This window comes from Schistocerca cancellata, chromosome 1 (genome assembly GCF_023864275.1).
Source record: "Schistocerca cancellata isolate TAMUIC-IGC-003103 chromosome 1, iqSchCanc2.1, whole genome shotgun sequence".
In the NCBI taxonomy this organism is placed as follows: domain Eukaryota; kingdom Metazoa; phylum Arthropoda; class Insecta; order Orthoptera; family Acrididae; genus Schistocerca; species Schistocerca cancellata.
Window position 1 is genome coordinate 1,114,920,224 of NC_064626.1, and position 20,492 is coordinate 1,114,940,715.

At 39.5% G+C, this 20,492-nt stretch overlaps 2 protein-coding genes across 2 annotated transcripts in view; one reads left to right on the plus strand and one right to left on the minus strand.

Moving 5' to 3' along the window:
- Positions 1 to 2,785, minus strand: part of LOC126092192 (protein krasavietz) — a 61,857-nt gene extending 59,072 nt beyond the window's left edge. Inside the window, exons 1-3 of the mRNA XM_049907677.1 lie at positions 2,649 to 2,785; positions 2,176 to 2,247; positions 771 to 947 (exon numbers count right to left, since the gene is read on the minus strand). Coding sequence (XP_049763634.1) covers positions 771 to 947; positions 2,176 to 2,236 — 238 coding nt within the window. The 5' untranslated portion in view covers positions 2,237 to 2,247; positions 2,649 to 2,785. The remainder of the gene's footprint in view (positions 1 to 770; positions 948 to 2,175; positions 2,248 to 2,648) is intronic.
- LOC126092198 (probable 39S ribosomal protein L45, mitochondrial) overlaps positions 2,673 to 20,492 on the plus strand; it is a 67,319-nt gene continuing 49,499 nt past the window's right edge. Inside the window, exons 1-4 of the mRNA XM_049907690.1 lie at positions 2,673 to 2,803; positions 2,894 to 2,960; positions 14,458 to 14,574; positions 15,048 to 15,251. Of these exons, the coding sequence (XP_049763647.1) occupies positions 2,907 to 2,960; positions 14,458 to 14,574; positions 15,048 to 15,251 (375 nt within the window). The 5' untranslated portion in view covers positions 2,673 to 2,803; positions 2,894 to 2,906. The remainder of the gene's footprint in view (positions 2,804 to 2,893; positions 2,961 to 14,457; positions 14,575 to 15,047; positions 15,252 to 20,492) is intronic.

Consider the following 20,492-nt stretch of genomic DNA (forward strand, 5'->3'; position numbering starts at 1 on the left):
GGTAAACTGCACCTCAGGTGGAATTAATGAGAAAATTCTGGAGGAATACGAGACGTAAAGTCTAGTATCACATTACTGACCACATAAACTTTCATCTTCTGCGTGGTGAAAAACTTCCATATTTGCACTAACATTTTGAAACTATTTAACATGTTTAAGATAGTAATACATGACTCAAATGTTGCATAAATAACCTGTATTACAGTGATATGATGGTGGACAGGATTTACTATTAAGTTAACAGAAATAGTAAATCCCATCTATAATTTTCTCACAGCAAATCTCATTAAATCTAACAGCTAAGTCATTCTGTCACTATTAGGTGAAATACTGAAGTGGATGTAATGCCCATTAAAGCCACAAAGTCCTTGAAAATGGAGCTCTAGCTCTGAATCACATTGGACAGCACTTTAAAAAAATAAAAAATTGTCACTGATGACAATATTATTAATAAATAATTCTTCATATACATAGTTCTGCTAGTTGTGGGTTCTCATTATCGTGGGGTTGGTTTGACCGATATGAGTCAAGTGAACTTCCCAATATTGGTTTTTATAGTTGTGATGGCGGAGTTTATGTATCACTATCTTAATTAGACACTTCTGTATTGCACAAATGTTTAGATAAATTACTTTATTAATTTCAGGTAATAGTAAATGGTTTAGCTACCCATAATAAAGTGCTAAACTACTTCAAAACAACAACTAAAAGGTATACAGTCTTCCATGCAATAATATAAATTTGATTTGGACTTCACAAGAAATATTTACCTAAAAGACCTCCAGCTATGAGGATATCAAACAATGCTTCCCCATAACGCCTGTAGTCCAGTTTAGACCCGGCAGTATCCAGAAATTTGGAAACTGCTTCTAAGTCAGTCCCAGCTTTGTTAAGCCCTTGTAGTATAGCGTCTCTAAACCCAGCTGGATCATATTTCTCTTTTTCATCTGGAAACAAAAAGTTAACGGTGATACTGTGCAACAATAATTTATATGTAATACAAAGTAATATTTTCTAAGTAGAAGCTACATAAAAGTGCTCAAAATTCATCTAACATTTTAACAACACTATTATAAAAGCGATGGCCCCGCCGTGTGGTCAGTGATGAAAAATGAATTTAGTCTTCAACAAATAAGTCTAATGTTTATGATTTTGTATGGAAAATACAAGAATTCCACCCATTCATAGAATATCAATGATTTAAATTTCTCCTCATGTAGGCCACTGAAACTAAACATTAAAATGAATTATGCTGGAAACTGAAATTCTTTCGGGTCACAAGATGCTGACTTTCAAAAAACAAAGTATATACAATCTAATTTACAAACAAAGACATACATTCATCCTGGTACATTCCATGAGGGGGGAAAAGGAAGAAAGATTCGTGTTTAGCATCCTGTCAACAAGGTCATTAGGGACAAATGAAGTACAACAAAATGTATGGTACTGAATCAGATATTAGGAGAACACACACACACACACACACACACACACACACACACACACACACATTTGACATGTATTTTTTCCATGTAATTTGCATTCTCATTTAAATAAAACCTGCTCTGTGTGCGAGAAGGGTCCAACAACCAACATTTTACTGAATGTAAACAAAGGTCCAAATACGATACATACAATATTAATAAGTGACCTACTAAAAAGTTGTACGACAGCAGTACAGATAAAGTGATGAAATCTTTTTCTATCTGGATGGAAGTTTTTTTTTCTCCTTCAAATTATTTTATTTACTGACACAGGGCGATCTGGAAGTGCTATGAAATGTATTTACCCAACTTGCATTGTAAACTGAACAACAATGGTATATACGAACTTGGCGGCGGATTTCTGTATGTAACTGTAACGTTGTGCAATAAGAGGAACAGCCGAAATACCACGTTTCCTCACCTCTATTATAATACCGTTACCACACATGGTGTCCCTTAATTGAACTGTTTCCTGGTTTTGTAATAGTACCCCAATGCTACTCGAAGCATAATTCGTAAATGTGTTAAAAAGATTTATGGAGGAAAACTTCCTAGTCTTATTTAACTTTACATTTATCATCATCCTGATACGAAAATGGAACTCCCAAAACCTTAGAGATACACTTTTTAGAATAGTTGAGTTTCGACTTTTATTGAGGAGGCACTTAGTTACGACGGGATTTTGACATACCTCTTTTCCGTGTCTTGATTCGCTGCCCTGACAGTACTGGCTTTTCTGTTTTTTGACTCATACAATAACTGGCTGAAATTAAAGAAAACAGTTACATTAGAAATTACTTCCAGTGTTCGAAAGCTTTAACTAAGATAAACATCTGTCTACATCCGAAAGCCGTCGTTATGGGTTTGTTAGACCGATTCATTCGACAATAACTTACGGTAGCATGGATCTTATAACTTCACTGAAGAAATGATATGTACGAGATTCTAGGGAAATTCAACATACCACTAGAATAAACCACAATAAAATACACATTTTAAATACTTACAAACTATGTCGAATGACTAATGGGTTTGTATCAAGGTTAACTTTTTAAATATTCTTGACAATTCCAAAATTACACTTATTTCTAATGCACGTCAAACGCCTGCCACCGTAAGAAAAAGCGAGAGATGCTTAAATTACAAGATCTTCAAAATACTTACAAAATTACTTGTTAAACTTGCAGCACCAAACCCCTCGTGAGGCCTTTGATGTTCAGAGAGTATTGAGCAACGTGTGACGATAGAGGCGGAACTAAATACTAGTCAAATTAACTGATAATTTGCAAAGATCGGAGATCAGCAAAGAAATACTTGAGGTAAGTATTTATTACACGATTGCTTATGAGAATGCACGAAAATTAAAAAAATAAGAAATGACAGGTGTAATATTCCTTTTTCACTTATAGGAAGGAATGCGAAATGGCGGTGACGAGTGGCTTGAGTTCGGGGATCAGTCGACTACGATTTCTGCAGGTTAGAAAATTTTTGGATGCAGCATCAAACCGCCTGATTTAAATAGAAATATAGCGACGCGAAACTTACGATAGTTATAGGAAAAATCGATTTGTCTGTACAATTTTAGATAATTCCTGACTTAACCTAAGAAACTGAAACAATAGATGTAGGGTATGGCACTAAATGTGACAGCAAAGAATAAACAATAAAAAAAATGACGTTTTTCATTTGGTTATGCAGGGTATATGAATGAAAGTGAGTTTGTAAGAACATGTTTATTTTTTTACTTAACCGTAGAAGCATAATATCATTTACGTATTTCCCTTCTTTCCTTTCAAGCTATAAACCTGACCAAAAGACTTCTTAAATATTACAACGATTGGGAAATCGTAAATAGGTTCATGACACCCTCTATCATTAGATGGAGTGTTTGTTGAATAAACAAACAGAATCGTTGCTTCGCTGATACCAATGTGCTGCTTGTATTTCATATTTCCCTTGAGAATGAACTAGTGCAAAACTCTGAATAACTGTTACTGTTATTATGAAAGTAATGTACAAAAAAAAATAGGATCGCTTGCAAGTCTTGAAGGGGGGAGGGAGAGAGAGAGAGAGAGAATTTTTTTGAAAAAAATCGTAACTGCAACGTAAAGCACTTGCATAAACGCCACCAGGAGCTTAGTGTCGAGAAAGTACAACATGGCTTACAAAATGCTGTTCATAAAACAGACAATAACCAAGTAATTCCAACACATCAAGTAGGCCTACATTTTAGATCTAGTTGCTGCTCTGTGGATAAGCTGAACCCTGAATTGCATTACAGAACCATCATGTATCAAATGCTGCATATTTTACTTTGTATCGAGATTCCATTATTTTCATGTGTGAAAAAGCGTTAAGGCCCTAACTAGGGAGAAATATACACATGGTGGCAGTAAGAAAATGTCTCTTGAGTGTCATTTCAATCCATTACTGTGATAGTTTTTCTTATTTTACATTACAGAATTCTCTTCTGTGTGACAGCTGCAGCGAAATATTTGTGCACTGTATAATTTTCATCTGTGGCAGTAGCACTAATTTATCAAGGGATGCTAGTGCCTGTGGTAACTCACAAGATTGTAACAGTACTGGACAGTGGATTATACAAAACACTGGATACATATTAAGAAAGTTATTCTGCAGACATCAGTTCAGACAAAAGTGTGATACTCTGAAAACCATAAGTAGAAATGGGTAACATCTTTAGGATTAAGGTAGTCTTTTACTGGAGTGAATGAGCAAAGGAATGGGGGACTATTAGAACTATTTAAGGAAAGGAATACTTTAGAACAAGGGGAGTCAAAGGATAAAATTGCATGGAAATTAATAATGAGCTGCCAGAAATAAAATAAGTGGTAGGTACGTTAGTCATCAACTAACAGATAAGGATAGACTGGGAAGAGAAGCATGAGAGAGAGAGAGAGGGAGAGAGAGATTTGTCTATTGTAGAATCTTAGAACATATTCTGAACACAGAGTTATCTCAAACGGAATTACCACCTCCATGCCATCCAGCATGGATACCAAATACATCGGCCATGTGCAACCTTGCTCTTACTTTCCACACGTGGATCAAGGGAATTTTGTAGATGCAGTATCTCTTGACACTCAAAAAGAATTAACTTAGTACCACTCCAATGCTAATTAATTGAAAGTGTGATGATGTGGAGTATCAAATGAAATTTTTGAGTGTATCGAGGATTTCTTGGAGGAAAGACCCAGCATGTTATCGACGATGGAGAGTCATTAACAGATGTAGAAGAGACTTCAGGCATGCTCCACGGATGTGTGTTGGAATCTTTGCTATTTATGTTGTATATTAATGAAATGACAGACAATATTAATAGCAACATCAGACATTTTGGATGTAATGCAGTTATACTGAATGAAGTAGTGTGTGAGAAAAGCTGCATAAATATTTGGTGAGATCTTGATAAGATTTCAGAGTGGCACAATGATTGGAAACTTGATTTAAATGTTCAAAAATGTAAAATTTAGCACTTCACAAAACACAAGACTGTAGTAACTTTACATTCAGTCAATTGATACAAATACTTAGTAGAATAATACTTGGGAATACAAGCTTGAATGTTCACTTGAGTGCAGTCGTATGTAAAGCGTGTGGCAAAATTTGGTTCATTGGTACTATGCAGCAAAAATACAAGCAGTCTACAAAGAAGACTGATTACAAAACATTTGCTGGGCACAACTAGAACACTGCACAAGTGCATGAGGACCATACCAAATAGGACTACAGGGCCCAATGAATGTAGGCCTATATGAAAAAGGTTAGCATGAATGGTTGAGGGTTTGCTCGACTTCCAGGAGAACATCACAGAAATGCTGAAGGACTGCAAGTGGTGATCAGTACTTACCTTCAGGAGGCGAAATATTTACCTAAACGTAGATGATACTATCTTAGCTTTTGGAACTAATACTTCCTTGCCCTGTGAGGAAGAAGGAGGCCGGCCGGAGTGGCCGAGCGGTTAAAGGCGCTACAGTCTGGAACCGCACGACCGCTACGGTCGCAGGTTCGAATCCTGCCTCGGGCATGGATGCGTAGCAAACACTGAGCCGTTAATTGCAGAGCAGCTGAGCATCATAGAAACCTCCCATGCCTAGTCTGTGGACGAAATTAGTGCTACCACTACGAGATAAGTTCACTTAGCTCGACTATTACCAGATCTCACTAACGAACAACAGAAGAAGCTACTTGCTATTCTTCAAGAGTTCTCTGAATGCTTCAATCCACTGATGAAGAGAATATTAGACAAATCAACAGTGAAGCACCGGATTAGCATTGGAGACCATCAAGCAATAAACCAGAGAGCATACCGTGTGTCAGCAACGGGATGTCGAATGATTCGCTATGAGGTAGAGAAAATGATGAAGAATGACATCATACAGCCTTCGCAGAGCCTATGGTCGTCACCAGTGGTTCTCGTCAGGAAGAAGGATGGTAGTTGGCACTTTTGTGTTGATTACAGGAAGCTTAATAAGGTAACTAAAAAGGACGTTTACCCTCTTCCATGAATTGACAATACACTAGATTGTCTGAAGGGTGCTAAGTTTTTTTCAACCATGGACATGGGATACTGGCAGTTCTAAGTAGATGAGGCTGATCGTGAGAAAACTGCATTCGTCACCCCTGAGGGCCTGTATGAGTTTAAGGTAATGCCGCTTGGTTTGTGTAATGCACCAGCAACTTTTGAATGAATGATGGATAATCTTCTAAGTCACCTGAATTGGATGCTGTGTCTGTGTTATTTAGATGACATTATAGTGTTCTCAGAGACATTTGATGAACATGTAAAAAGAGTGAGGGCCGTTCTTAAGTGTCTCCAACAAGGTGGACTGAAACTTAATCCAAGAAAGTGTCCCTTTGGAGCAAAAGAAATCAAAATACTTGGACACCTTGTGTCAAATGAAGGTGTGCGGCCAGGCCCAGATAAGGGGAGATCTGTAACAGAATTTCCTATTCGTAAAAGTATTAGAGATGTGAAAAGCTTCCTCAGATTATCTTCTTATTACTGTTGTTTTATCAAAGACTTTTGTGTCAGAGCCAGGCCTCTCCATGAGTTGTTAAAAGCCGATGCTAAATTTATCTGGGGTGGTGCTCAACAAGATTTTTCGATGTGCTATGAAAAGCTCTGACGACTGACCCTGTACTTGGTCTGTATGATGAGAGAGCACCTACACAACTACACACAGATGGCAGTGGGTATGGGATTGGTGCTGTTCTGGTGCAAATTTCAGATGGAAAAGAGAAGGTTATAGCCTATGCTTCTAAGACACTTACAAAAGCTGAGAGAAACTACTCAACTTCAGAAAGAGAATGTCAGAGAACGTCTTGATGTGATCTAATGTCAGAGAATGTCTTGCTGTGATCTGGGCCATGTGCAAATTTCGACAGTATCTCTATGGAAGGCCATTCACAGTTGTTACAGACCATCATTCACTTTGTTGGTTGACGGGTCTTAAGGATCCAAAAGGATGACTCGCCAGGTGGACACTATGTCTTCAAGAGTATGACATCACCATTGTGTACAAAAGTGGAAGAAAACACTAAGATGCTGACTGTCTCTCAAGAAACCCTGTGCAAGACCATCAAGACTTTGATGAAGATAGTGACTGTCTCGCCGCACTCCAGGATCTCTCTGCTGAGCAGAAAAAGGACGCCAAGATATCTCACATTATGCTTGCCTTAAATCGGCCAGAGGATGTGAAAGGACAATTTAAGGTAATTAATGGATTACTTTGTAAGAAAAACTGTGATCCATGTGGAAAGAGGTGGCTACCAGTGATTCCTAAGCACGTGCGCTTAGATGTTCTACAGAAATTCCGTAACACACCTGAGGCCGGACATTTAGGATTTATTAAGACGTACGATAGGATCTACAAGAGATTTTTCTGGCCAGGTTTATTTAGGAGTGTCTGTCACCATGTGTTGCACTCTCGAGAGTGCCAGAGGAGAAAGGCAGTTCCTCAGAAACCACCTGGCCGACTCATACTAATTCCACCAGCTGAAATGCCTTTCCAATGTGTTGGGATTGACCTCCTTGGATGATTTCCAACATCTGCTAGTGGCAATAGATGGATTATTGTTTGCACTGATTATTTGACATGCTATGCCATTACAAAAGCCGTGAAAACAGCCGAGAATTTGAGGTATCCAACCTTAATAAGACCTTGGCCGACATGCTATCAATGTTCGTCAGTGTTGAGCAGAGCAACTGGGATGAGGTGCTACCTTTCGTGATGTTTGCCTACAACACTGCCAAACAAGACACCACAGGATTTACAAATTTTTCCTGGTGCATGGGCGTGAGGCGACTACGATGATGGATATTGTGTTTCTGTTACGTCCTGATGATGTGGACGATGACTACATAGGCCACGTGTTAACCAGAGCTGAGGAAGCTCAGCAGTTAGCTCGACTCTGCACGCTGCAGGGTCAAGAAAACGATTGCCGATGGTATGATGCAAGCCACCGCCCTTTTGGCTACCAGCCTGGTGACCTTTTCTGGATCTTCACTCCTGTTCGGAAGGTTGGTCTCTCTGAGAAGCTCCTCAGGCGCTACTTTGGACCTTATAAGGTTGTAAGACAGTTGTCTGATGTTACTTATGAAGTTGAAGATTTCAATCCCTACACAAGACGATGAAAGATCAGAGATACAGTCCACGTTCTTCAAATGAAGCCCTGTAAGGATCCTGCAACCAAGGGTAAATTCTAAGCTACAGCGACAGGCAGCAAGCGGAAAAGTGACGAAGAGTGTAGTGGCAAAGGAAGTTGTAAGAAGATCACCGCCAGGATGAACATCAGTCATAGGGAGTCAGAGTATCCAGGACCGATGACTCGTTCCCGGACTAGGAGGACGTAACACCGAGACACTGTTCTCTTAAGGAGGGAGCAATGTCGCAGAAGAAGCTGAGTAGCACTGTCATTATGATGTAGCGGTTATCATACTAGACTGATGCATGGAGGGTCGTGAGTTCAAAACTCACCTGAATTGTAAAATTTTAATCTCTGTATTCGGTTTGATATGACATTCTAGAAGTATCCCAAATATCGAGAATGATTGTACTGGAATGTTCTGTAACTGTATATATACCGCATGTTTTCTGGCTGGAGGCAGCTCACTCCGTGCTCTTGTATGTGCAAGTGCTGAATAAACCTTCGTTAAGTGAAGTTAGTGTTCATGATTCATCTAATTACACCGTCTTCTACGTGACAATATGATACGCGAGTGGAGTGGCAGTCATTAAAACAAACACGTTTTTTCCTGTGCTGAAATCTTTTCACAGAATCTCATTCACCAACTTTCTCCTCTGAATGTGAAAATATTTTGTTGAAGCCGACATACATGGGAAGAAATGATCATTATAATAAAAACAGAGGAATCGGAGCTCGCACCTAGGAACCCTCTGCCAAGTGTTTCACTGTGAATTGCAGAGTAATCGCGTAGATGTAGAAATTTCCTCTATTAGAAAGATGTGCACCTGTTTCTCTCACAGGTATAGCTAGAATTGTAAGGATGAGGGCATTATAATCAGATTGCTGTAAATCAGTGTTAATAATTTCTCTCTCTGTGGTGTCCATATTTGAAAATATATTGTCTATAAGATTTTTCATTCTATTTGTTATTCTTGTGGAACTGTTTATAAGAGGAAACCTGTTGAAGCTGTGCATTACATTAAGAAATAACTCCTTTGGTGCACATTCATTCACAAGGTTTATAACAAAATCCCTGCAGCCAATTATAGTGGCTTTTCAGTAAACTAAAAGTTCAGCAGGGACTCAGATTTATTTATGCAAGTGTCTGTGTCTACACTGTATCATCTACATCCTGCTATAATTATTGCTTTACCCAGCTTCCTATGCAAGTAAACAGCAGCAGCTTCAAAATGGTTTTCAGTATTTAATGTTTTTCAGTACTTAATGTTTCTGCCTCACACCGCCCTTTATGTTTAACACTAGCAGGCCTGGCAATGCTTTGATATTGCTAAATATATATGTGGGAATATACGTTCTAAACTCCTTCCCCCTCTCTCTGTCCATCTCCTCCTCCACTCCACTCCTTCTCTCTGTGCATCGCCTCCTCCCCCATCTCTTTCTCCATTTCCTCCCCTTCTCTCTGTCTGTCTCCTCTTTTCCCCTCTTTCTGACTTTGAGCCCTATTTATTGTTATTGCAAACAAAATGTTGATTGGGAATTGATATTTCTTAAAATGAATGGGTAAATCGGTTGGGATCATTCTACATCTACTCTTCAAGCCACCGTACAGAGCATGGCGGAGGGTACCCAGTACCACTACTTGTCATAGGGCGAAGAAGAAACGATTGCCTTTATGACTCTGTGTGAGCCATAATTTCTCGTATCTTATCTCTGTGATCCTTACATGGAATGCATGTTTGTGACAGTAGAATCATTTGGCAGTCAGCTTCAAACACCAGTTCTCTAAATATTCTCAATAGTGTTTCTCGAAAAGTACGTCGCCTTCCCTCCAGGGATTCCCATTTGAGTTCCTGAAGCATCTCCATAACACCCATTGTTTGAACCAACAGGTAACAAATGTAGCAGCCAGCTTTTGAATTGCTTTGATGTCTTCTTTCAATCTGATCTGGTATGGATGCCAAACACTTGAGCAGTACTCAAGAATAGGTTGCACCACACCCTATATGTGGTCTCCTTTCCAGGTGAACCACTCTCTCCTAAAATTCTCCCAATAAACCAAAGTCGACCATTCTCCTTCCCTACCACAGTTCTTATATGCTCGTTCCACCTCATATCACTTAGCAACATTACGCCCAGACATTTAAATATCTGGTAAATAATGGTATATGGGGTATGAGAGAGACCCCTTCAGCTGCCGGATCTGTGAGAGTACTAGCTTCAATGACAATTTTTCACTTAGTTTTAATTTGCAAGTTGTTGATATCATAGTTGAAGATTGCATTTATGTGTTTATACCTGGTCACAGAACAGCAAAGAAAACTGTTTATATATAAGTGGGTAATCATTTCATGTTGTTACGAAAAAGTGTCAAAAAGTACTTGACCAAAATATAGCTTGGATAGCACTTGGATGGGTCACCGTTCGGTCTGCCGTGTACTGTTGGCAAGCGGGGTGCACTCAGCTACTTGACTGAGAAATAGTGACACTGGTCGCGAAAACTGCCAACAGCATATGCTGACCACATTCCCCTCCATATCCACATCCAGTGATGCCTAAGGGCTGAGGATGACGTCGTGGCCGTTCAATGCTGTTGGGCCTTCAAAGCCTGTTCGGATGATATTTATTTATAAGTATATCGGTCAAGTACTTTTTGGCAACAATGTGAAACGACAACTTGCCAAAGTAGTACAGATTAGATTTAATGAAAATACAACATCCTCCACTTCGGGCATCCTTTCTACAGAACAGACTTGCCAAATTATAATGATTAATGTTAACAACCCCTAATTCAGAATCCCTGTACCAGTCCTCCATAATACACATAATATTATTATTGTCATTGTTAATTGAAACTTGAAGTTCAAAAGATTAATTATTAAGCTCTGCGAATTATAGCTTACAATATGGAAATATGTAAGTAGAGAATGGTAACAGTTGTACTTACACTTTACTGTGTCATATCTGATCCTGTTTTGAGGTGGGGTGCCAAAAATCCTTGAATACTACAGATTTTCTGCACCTTGTATGTCTTTCTTTGGCTGCATTGTAATGCTCGCTGCCGCTGCTACAGGTGAGGGAAGCTCTTCTGCCGCCAGCAAAGGGTCGTCTTCTACTGCTGCTGGTTTGAGCCTCTGACTATCGGTTAGATTTCTCTGCTGCTAATGTAGGGTCCTCTACTGCCAGTGTTGATATTGTAGTTGAAGTTTGTGTTTATGACTTTATATCTGGTCACAGAATGGGAGAGAAAAATGTTTGAGATTTTTTCATTTGGTTGAATGAACCACACATCAGTTGTCCAAAACTCAAAATCAGTTATATGAGTCTATTGAGTGAATCAAATGGTTATATGTTGGGAGTATAGGCATTTGCAAGGGGAGGCAGGGTGAGAGGGGGACCTATGCTCCCTCCTGGAATCTTGGGTACAGACTTTTATTCATTACAGAATTCTCACACATATATAAACTGTCCAGTCACATCAGTGTGATCTCTAGTCAAAAACCTGAATAATCACCTTTTGCAGTGTGAAATGCTGCGACTTGCAGGAAAAGAGTCAGTGAGGTTCTGAAAGGTGCCTTCAGGGGTGTGGAGCCATGAAAACTTCAGTTCTGTGGCCAACTGCACTTGGTTTCTCTGTTGAAGATCTACTGAACGTAGGGATGGGCATGATCCCCAAGGATAACTGCATACTTGTGTTGATCCATTGTGTTTTCCAGAATGACAATAACACTCAAGGAATGTCACGAAAACATTCCCCTGACCATAATGCTCCCTCCTCCAGACTGGACCTTCTGACAGTTGTTTCAGGATGTTTGCTGTCAGTCCTATGGAACATAAACAAGATTCATCTGAAAATACCACCTGTCACTACTCAGTGAATGTCCATTTGCAGTATTGGCATGCAAATTCCAGCCTTTGTCACCCATGAACAGCAGCCAGAAAGGGTTTATGAACCAGGCACCTGCTGCAGAGACCCATACACAACAGGGCTTGCAGATCAGTCATTGGGGAGACATGTTGATAGCTCCTTGGGCCATCTATGTGATCACTTACTCAACAGTTGCATGTCTATTCTCCCACAAACATATCTCTAGCCATCATTCACCTCTATCATCTGTGGCCCATGGTGGACCACAGTTGCCTCGGTACCTGTTTTGAATAGCACAATTTTGCCATTGGTATCCTTTAACCATGGCAGCATGCAAACAGTTTACAAACCTAGCTGTTTTGGAAATGCTTCCACCCTTGGCCCAAAAGCCAATGATCATGCCCTTTTGGGAATCAGATAAATTGCTCTGTTTCTACATTATGACAATGATTGCACTGTTTTCCACATTGCCCTGACACATTTTATATCCAGTCCTGCTACCTCCCATCTGTGAGTGGTTATTGCACTTAGGTGGTTAATGTGACAGTACTGTGTATATATATGATTGTATGTGACTGTATTACACAGTAGCTCTAGAGTTGCTGAAAGCAATGGGAAATGCTTTGGATTTCACAGATGTGAGCTCAAAATTAATTTGCCAAAGAGTTACACAAATATCTTGTAATGGTAGATTCAGTTCATGATACATTGCTATAAAGTTTGTTGAGATCACTAGACTGTTGACATTTTGAACAGGTGCTGTAGAGAGAAAGTAATCATTCAGTTTAAATATATATATCTGTAATGTACAGGGCTAATTATTCATTTTTTACAAAGTTCTCAATTTTCCAAAATATTACATGTTCAAATATGATTGATTCATGAGTAAAATGGGAAAATCACAGAGTTTACACTGTGTCCACTGTTGGCGATATGGTGGTGTCTCGACAAAATGATGACAAAGCACGAAAACAGTTTTTTTGTCGGAATATGTTTAATGTTTATGTGTTACAACAATGCAGTTTTCATTCAGAAGGAATTATTGAAAAGAACTGCCATGCAACCAGAGTACTGTGCATTGGTATCAACTAGTTGACCAAGTGTCCCAGATGCAACCATGGAGAGAGTGAGGGAAAATCTCTTACGCAGTCCTAAAAAAATCAGTAGCCCATGCAAGTCACAAACTAAGAATACTGCAGCAAATTCTGAGGAAGATTCATCGATGGTGGTAACATTTCAAACTGCACTGTCTGCAGCTCATGCAACAATTTTAAATGGCACTTTCTGTTTTGCAGCCCGCATCTCGTGGTCGTGCGGTAGCGTTCTCGCTTCCCACGCCCGGGTTCCCGGGTTCGATTCCCGGCGGGGTCAGGGATTTTCTCTGCCTCGTGATGGCTGGGTGTTGTGTGCTGTCCTTAGGTTAGTTAGGTTTAAGTAGTTCTAAGTTCTAGGGGACTGATGACCATCGCTGTTAAGTCCCATAGTGCTCAGTGCCATTTCTGTTTTGCATCACAATGCAGGTAGCACTTGAGGCAGAGCATTTCGTCTCCAAGCTGATATTCAATTATGAAATGCCTTCCATTTATCTGGAAAGGTTAATCATTGCAATGTGAGAGTGTATGTAAGTCACTGAAAATCCTCATCAAATTGTGGTGCATGAACAGGATTATCCAAAGCTTATCTGCACAGTGTCACCAACAAAGTTGTATGGAGCGTTCTTCTCGTGTGAGAATACATCTACATCTGTGACATGTACCTCTTACCGTGATATCACTGGATTGGGTGTAGTAGTGAAGATGATGTGGCTCTGTTCCCTTGTCGATCTTGCGCCCTCCCAAAATCACATGACCTGATGCCTTGTGACCTTTTCCTTTTGGGGTACATTAAGGGCTGTGTTTATGTACCGCCATAGTGAGCAACACTTCTGAGAATGCATCAGTGTTGTTGTGCTGAGTATTGATAGGATGTTGCTACATAAGGTATGGAACAAACCTGACTACTGCTTGGACGTGGGTTGTGAGACTAGAGGGGGCAAAAAGCATTGTGAGTTTACAGTTCTATTTACGCTTCAGTCATATTTGTTTGTGTAACACTTTGGAAAATACAGAGCTATGAAAACAAATGAATCATTTATAGTAGCACTGTATCACAACCCATCTATAACAGACCAAGACATATAATTAATTTTAACAAATTACTTGATAGTAAGATATCAAAACTACTGATGACTTACATAAAAACTCAGCTGCTACTCTTGAGCAGCTGTACCAAGTTCATCAGAAAAAATGTGTGTTCACCCTGACTATTGATTGTCAACACTTTTATTGTATATTTAATTTAATGTGTTAAATTCACTACTTTCAGACATATTTATGAATTGTCCTTTGAGTTTGTGTTTTTGGAAGATGGAAAGCTAACTGTTACATTTTATTTCAGAAATGTCTCATCCCTGGAACATATTCATGTGGCATTAAATGTACTTTATTGAATTCACAACATGCGAGGTGTTATAAACACTGGAATCCAAAGTTTAAGAGGCTTAGGGGGCTTAAGGTGAGTTCTTACAGTTACCTAAAATTAAATTTTGTTGGTAATTTAAATGTAAAAATGAAAAATAAATGACGTGTCAGGTAGTTAAAAAGCCCTGCCTGTTAATAGCAGACTGAGACTGGGACATATCAAACAACTGAGACCAAACCATACGTACTTTGCATTCCATTATAATTTGTCATAACTAAAAGGAAAAACGGGGAAGACAAAAATAGTGTAGAGAAGTGATAGAGAAGCTTGAGGAAATGTGCATAACAACAGGAATTTGGGTCATAAAGTTGGAAGAAAATTCACAGCAAGAGAAAACAAAGTAGATTGTTGCTTGCCTGTATGTAATTGGTAATTACGAAAATTCTGTTCATTATGTTACAATTACAGTATACAATATTAATTGATGAATGTCACTAACAAACCCGGATGCTGGCATTTTTAGGTTTTCCCAGTTATCTAGTAATGTTTCACTGTCTGGCTTTCAGGTTCAGAAAATTGAATTACCAAATTTTGAAGAAGACACTGACGAACTGTCTGAGGAAGAAGTACGGAGTAGACTTAAGGAAAGAGGTCTTCTTCCACCAAGGCCATGGGTAGAAAGACCATTTTTCATAAGTTGCACAGGTGGTGCATTTGAACCATATGTGCCACCAGAAGGTGATGGGAAAATGTCCATAATTTCTGTTCCAGTAAGTAGATTTAAATTACTAGAACTTCATGTATCCATCATAATAAATGAAGAAATTTATGTCTGTTTACAAGGGATCTTAGTTACTATTTTTGTAACATATCCTTTTTGTGAATGGCAAAAGGCAAGGGGACTCTACAGCTGCTATTTTTTTGCCTGAGGACATGCGGCTCTACTCTTTGGCATAATAACCATGGTATCCTAATGGGTAAAACATTCCAGCGACTGAGTAGTTCCCCATTCAGAACAGCAGGCAGGGACTACTCAGGAAGATATCATCATCAGGAAAAACAAAACTGCCATTCTGTAAGTTAGAGTGTGGAATTTTAGATACATTGATCGGGATGTAGATTGGAGAATTTAAAATGGGAAATGGAGAAGTTGAAGTTAGATTAGTGAGAATTAGTGAAGTCCGAAGGCAGGACGAGCAGGACTTCTGGTCAGGTAATTACCATGGTACAAATACAAAATCAAATATGGATACTGCAGGAGTAGGTCTAATAACGCATAAGAAAATAAGAATGCAGGTAAGCTACTATTACAGAATAGTGAATGCATTATCTTCAGTTATTCCTCAGTATATAGGAATCCAGATCACATTTATCCAGTGGTAAACCAAACCATCAAACTATGCTTTTATCTGCCAAGCTGCTTAGCAATGCAAGGCTCCAGGAATCAGTTAGCATAGTAGTATTGATGGTGCATGCCCATCAAGCTTTAACCGTAGGACAGTTTGAATTGGACATGTCCAAAACACTAAATTTTGTTGTTCAGTATGATTACGACAGCATTCTATTGCTTATTACAATTAAAGATATATTATCTGTGATAGTGGAAGCCATCAAAAAAAATGCAGACCACCAATTTATTCCAAAGCAGGTGGCATCCAGCCACTGATGTAGATGTGTCCACACACATTGCAGTGCTTTGATGGTGATACGATCTATTATAGCTACAGAGGAAATGACAACCAAGCTGTGGTGTGTCATATTGAGTGATTTAATACACCTGTGTTGCACATGACCTTATTCGGGGTGTATACGGTCCGGGACATCCGGGAAAAACCCGGGAATTTTTTCATCCGGGACAGATCCGGGAAAAGCCCGGGAATTTTTTAGAATTCCGGGATTTTTCATTCTTTTAGATTTCAGTTAAATTTTTGTAGGTTTGACGTGTAAGATCTGATACGCTGACAAAGAACTTTAGCCCACTACTGCTGAATAATACTGCAGCAATCAAACATTAATCAGAGAATAACACCAAAATAAAAGTTTAGTTGCTTAGAAAATGAGTAATTTACACAATGCACAGAAAAGTTTGCCGACACCGAAAAGTGTCAAATGCTTTAGGTCGAAGATTATGCAGTACGTGCGTAACAACTATCGTGCATTCGATGTGCTAGCGTCGCAATTGTTTACATTTCTAACAGATCACTGGAAAATGTTACGAATAGTGACTTGAGAAGCGTTATTTTCCAAAAAATTTCCACGCAAGATGATGTATGTTACGTGTGAGAATGTGCAGGAATTTCTTAAATCACAGGGCGTTATAACTCTCATTCAAAACGTACCGGTAACACTTGAGGATCAGCCATTTGAAAAATTTCGGGCCCAGAAGAGAAGTCATTTATGCCACTATTTACAATTTTACCGCACATTTGTATTTGATATGACTTAACGTGTAACACACGTTAAAAAAAGACCGAGCTTCAAGTTAGTTTTCATATTTAATGTTGTTCTTTCATAGATAAAAAATTATGCAATCGATGGCAAAAAGTATAATTGACCTTCAAAAAAAGTGAATAATATGTTACTGAGTAATGTCACAAGTCTCTTCATGCCAGAGCACTTCGACTTTTCTGTAGTACAGAAAAGACGAAGTGTTCTGGCATGCAGAGCAATATCAGTTCGCTTCTTTTCTACTTTTTTGCCGGTGAATTGGATCTTCGTCTCCGAACAGCTCTAAAGTTCGCTACTTCTTCTTTCTAACTAATACTATAAATGGACATCAGAAGGCAGCACCAGTCACGCGACAGGTAGCGGGACATCCGTACCTTGCTCTCGTACGAAATAAGTCCGGTTTAAAGCGAAAACCTGTGTCAGGCGCAGCTACTATATTCCCCGCTATAAAATTTGCTTTCAGTAAGGACAAGTATGTCTTTTACCTCTTCCATTCCTCATTTTTTCTGATTTTATTATTTTTTATTTAAATACAAAAGCTTACGGTTTAATCGTTGTTAAAGACCTTTGATTACTGCCTTTCGTTTTAGAATAATAAGAGATTTTTCCGTAAAATATTTTGTGCATTTTTACAGTCCTTTCTTTTCGGATTTTCGTGTTGCTACATTTTAGCTCCGGTCTTTATTTTAATACTTAATTTCTTAAATTAGGTTTATTTTTCAAATATTTTTTAATCACGAAAGTTATTGTTTGAAATGTATATTTAAACATCTGTGGGAGTTAGTAGTTTAAAATAACGCTGTCATATTCATTTGTTTTAAAAACATTTTATTAAAGAAACATTTTAATTATTATTAGATAATACAACAAATAAAACAAATAATTTAGAAGGAAGTACCATGTTTAACAACAAATACTGTAATTTAGGAATTGACCTTGGAGAATAACTCACTTGGAGCTGTGTGCGAGAGCATTGATTCGTTCTGTTATAGATTCTCGCTCTATCTGAGCGTTTTGAATGGTCCCCTCAAGTTTTGCCTTATTCTCTTTAAGCTGTCTTATTTCTGCGTCAACAATCTTAGTCAGATGATCCTTTTTCCTGGATGACTCGTCGTTTCGATTTTTGAGGTCTTCAGTATATCGATCTCTTGAGTTTCTTACCGAGTGTATAAGGGACTTTGTTATAGGCACTCCTTGGACTCCGCCGTGTGTCTTGACGGCGTCGTACACCAGTCTTCTGCTCACTACAGATTGTTCCCTCATATTCTCGAAGAGGCACTCTTTGTTCACCGAGAATCCTCGCTCCGCAGCTGCTTGACCGTGCGACAAAGTGAGTGCGATTTCCATTGCCTTTTGCAGCTCGTGGCACGTTGCATTCTGGTTCTTGAGACAATTCATCCAGAACTCATCCAGCCGTTGCTCCTTTTTGTTGAATGTTTCTAATTTTGTTTTGCAGTTCTTCTTTACAACAGAAGCGTATTGCGCTTCTGCTTTGTCGGCACACACACCGTTAATCCAATTGCTCTCCACCAAAATCTGTAGAAAGGAATGAAATCGTTTGGGACCAGCCTCCCTGCACGCTATTGTGGGATCAAAGCAGCTTACAGCTTTTGTCAACCTAAAGTGTAAGGGAGATTTCGCCATCAACTTTAACACAAGCTGGATCATTCCTCTTCTGCATTCGCTCCGGAACTTAGCGATTTCAAGGGCTGTGAGAGACCTGCACTTTCTGAATTCATTCTTGACGGTGAACCCAATCTTGACGTGGTTCACACCCAAAAGATTGGATTCTTTGTCCAAACTAACTGACGGCGAGATCTTCGTCGGCTGGACAAATCGTGTCATCGTTGTCTCCATTATCTCTGTCAAAGCAGAGTGGAGGAACGGTGCTAGCGGCCAATCGGATTGGAAATCCTTTAGGAAAGGTGTCAAGTCTCCAGCAAGAGTCTTGAAAAAGGCCATTTTCGGACCAAGTAGCTTGTCCTTGAGGTGATCCTCCACTACTCTGTAGCTAGCACATTTTGGTTTGTTTTTTTTCTTCCAGTTTTCCAACAAATATTCGCAGAAACGGAAGCATTACTAGAGCTCGCTCAGCAACTTCCACATTCTCCAGCCATCGGATCGCGCAAAACTTTAAGGGAAACAGTTCCGATTCCGTTGTCGAAGTATACAGAGCTCTTCTGGCAGGGACATCCGTAAAAAGATTGTACAAGGCACGTAAAAACTGAATTATCATCCACTGTGTTTCTTGAATTGCGGAATTGAAGGCGCCGTGAACAACGTGAAGCCCACACGTTCCAATTTCCAGTAAAACGGTGTCTGCTCCTTCAATTTCTTTCAAAAAAATTTTAAGTTCCCTTAAGAACGCAAAGTTGACGTTAGGGCCGTCCATCGATACTTGTAAAAGTTTTTTCATTGCTTCGCCGGGAATTTTTTTCTTGAAGGACTCGAGTAGCTTAGCTGCCGTCGAACTGCCTAGAAAAGCCGATGCGTAGTAACGGGTGCACACTAGATTTTTTTAATGTCCCAATAACGCACTAAAATGTCTATCTGGATTCTTTTGCACACCTTGTTCAAGGATTCGTCAAAACAAACAACAATCCTTGATGCGTTTACGAGGTCAGATTTAATTTCAGATTCAAAGAAGGGAGCTAGTCCATATTGCATGATATAACTGATTATGTCCTTTTGTAAACGCATGCTCTTGGTCACTTCACTGTCGGGGAACATTGCGGGGAAAAGCAACACGTCGTTCGCAGAACTACGCAGTGACTTGTGTGAAACGATGCACTCCAAACACCACAGTATTTCCGCCTTTGTTACTTCGTCCTTTATTGCCATCCGATCAATTCCTCTCAGTTTATCCACGGGTTTTGACATTGCAGTAACATCCTTCTGCGGAGGCGCAACAATTCCAGCGGCCAACGCCACTGTTGTTGACCCAGCTGAATCCGCAGATGTGGTAGTGGAAGTAGAATCTGTCTGTTGGGTTGAAGTGGTCGCCGCCGGTCGGGTGTAGACATACAAACTTGCTGTGCTTCTCATGGCAGCTGCTTTCGCGACGTGCTTCTTGGATTTTGTTATGTGACTTGTAAGAGCCGATCTTCCCATAGTACGGATGTTAATGAGGGTCCCTGGACATAATCCACATTTAGCACCATAAAGGTCTGTAGGTACTTTCACCAACCAGTCCTTGAATGCTGGATCTGAAAGCCAGCTATCTTGAAAACCAATCGACATGGCGCAGTCGCAGTGGTTGTTGGTGGGCAACCTTTATTGGATAAAGAAGAACGATGGATGTAAATAAGGCTGCGCCTCGTTATTATGCATAATGAAATATGACACAATGAGTGTTACCTACCTTGTCAGTTTATAAAATTTTGCCCCGCACGTGCGCAGAACTGAATTCAACAGGTAAGCCGAGCACACTGACTACTGACAAACTGTGTGATTTGAAAATCGAACGAGGCACGTTTGACAATACTGTCTCTGCCAAGCAACAATCGGCGTTAATTACGATATTATTAGTAGCGCTGCGTTTGTTGACCCTTTAAGAAACTATG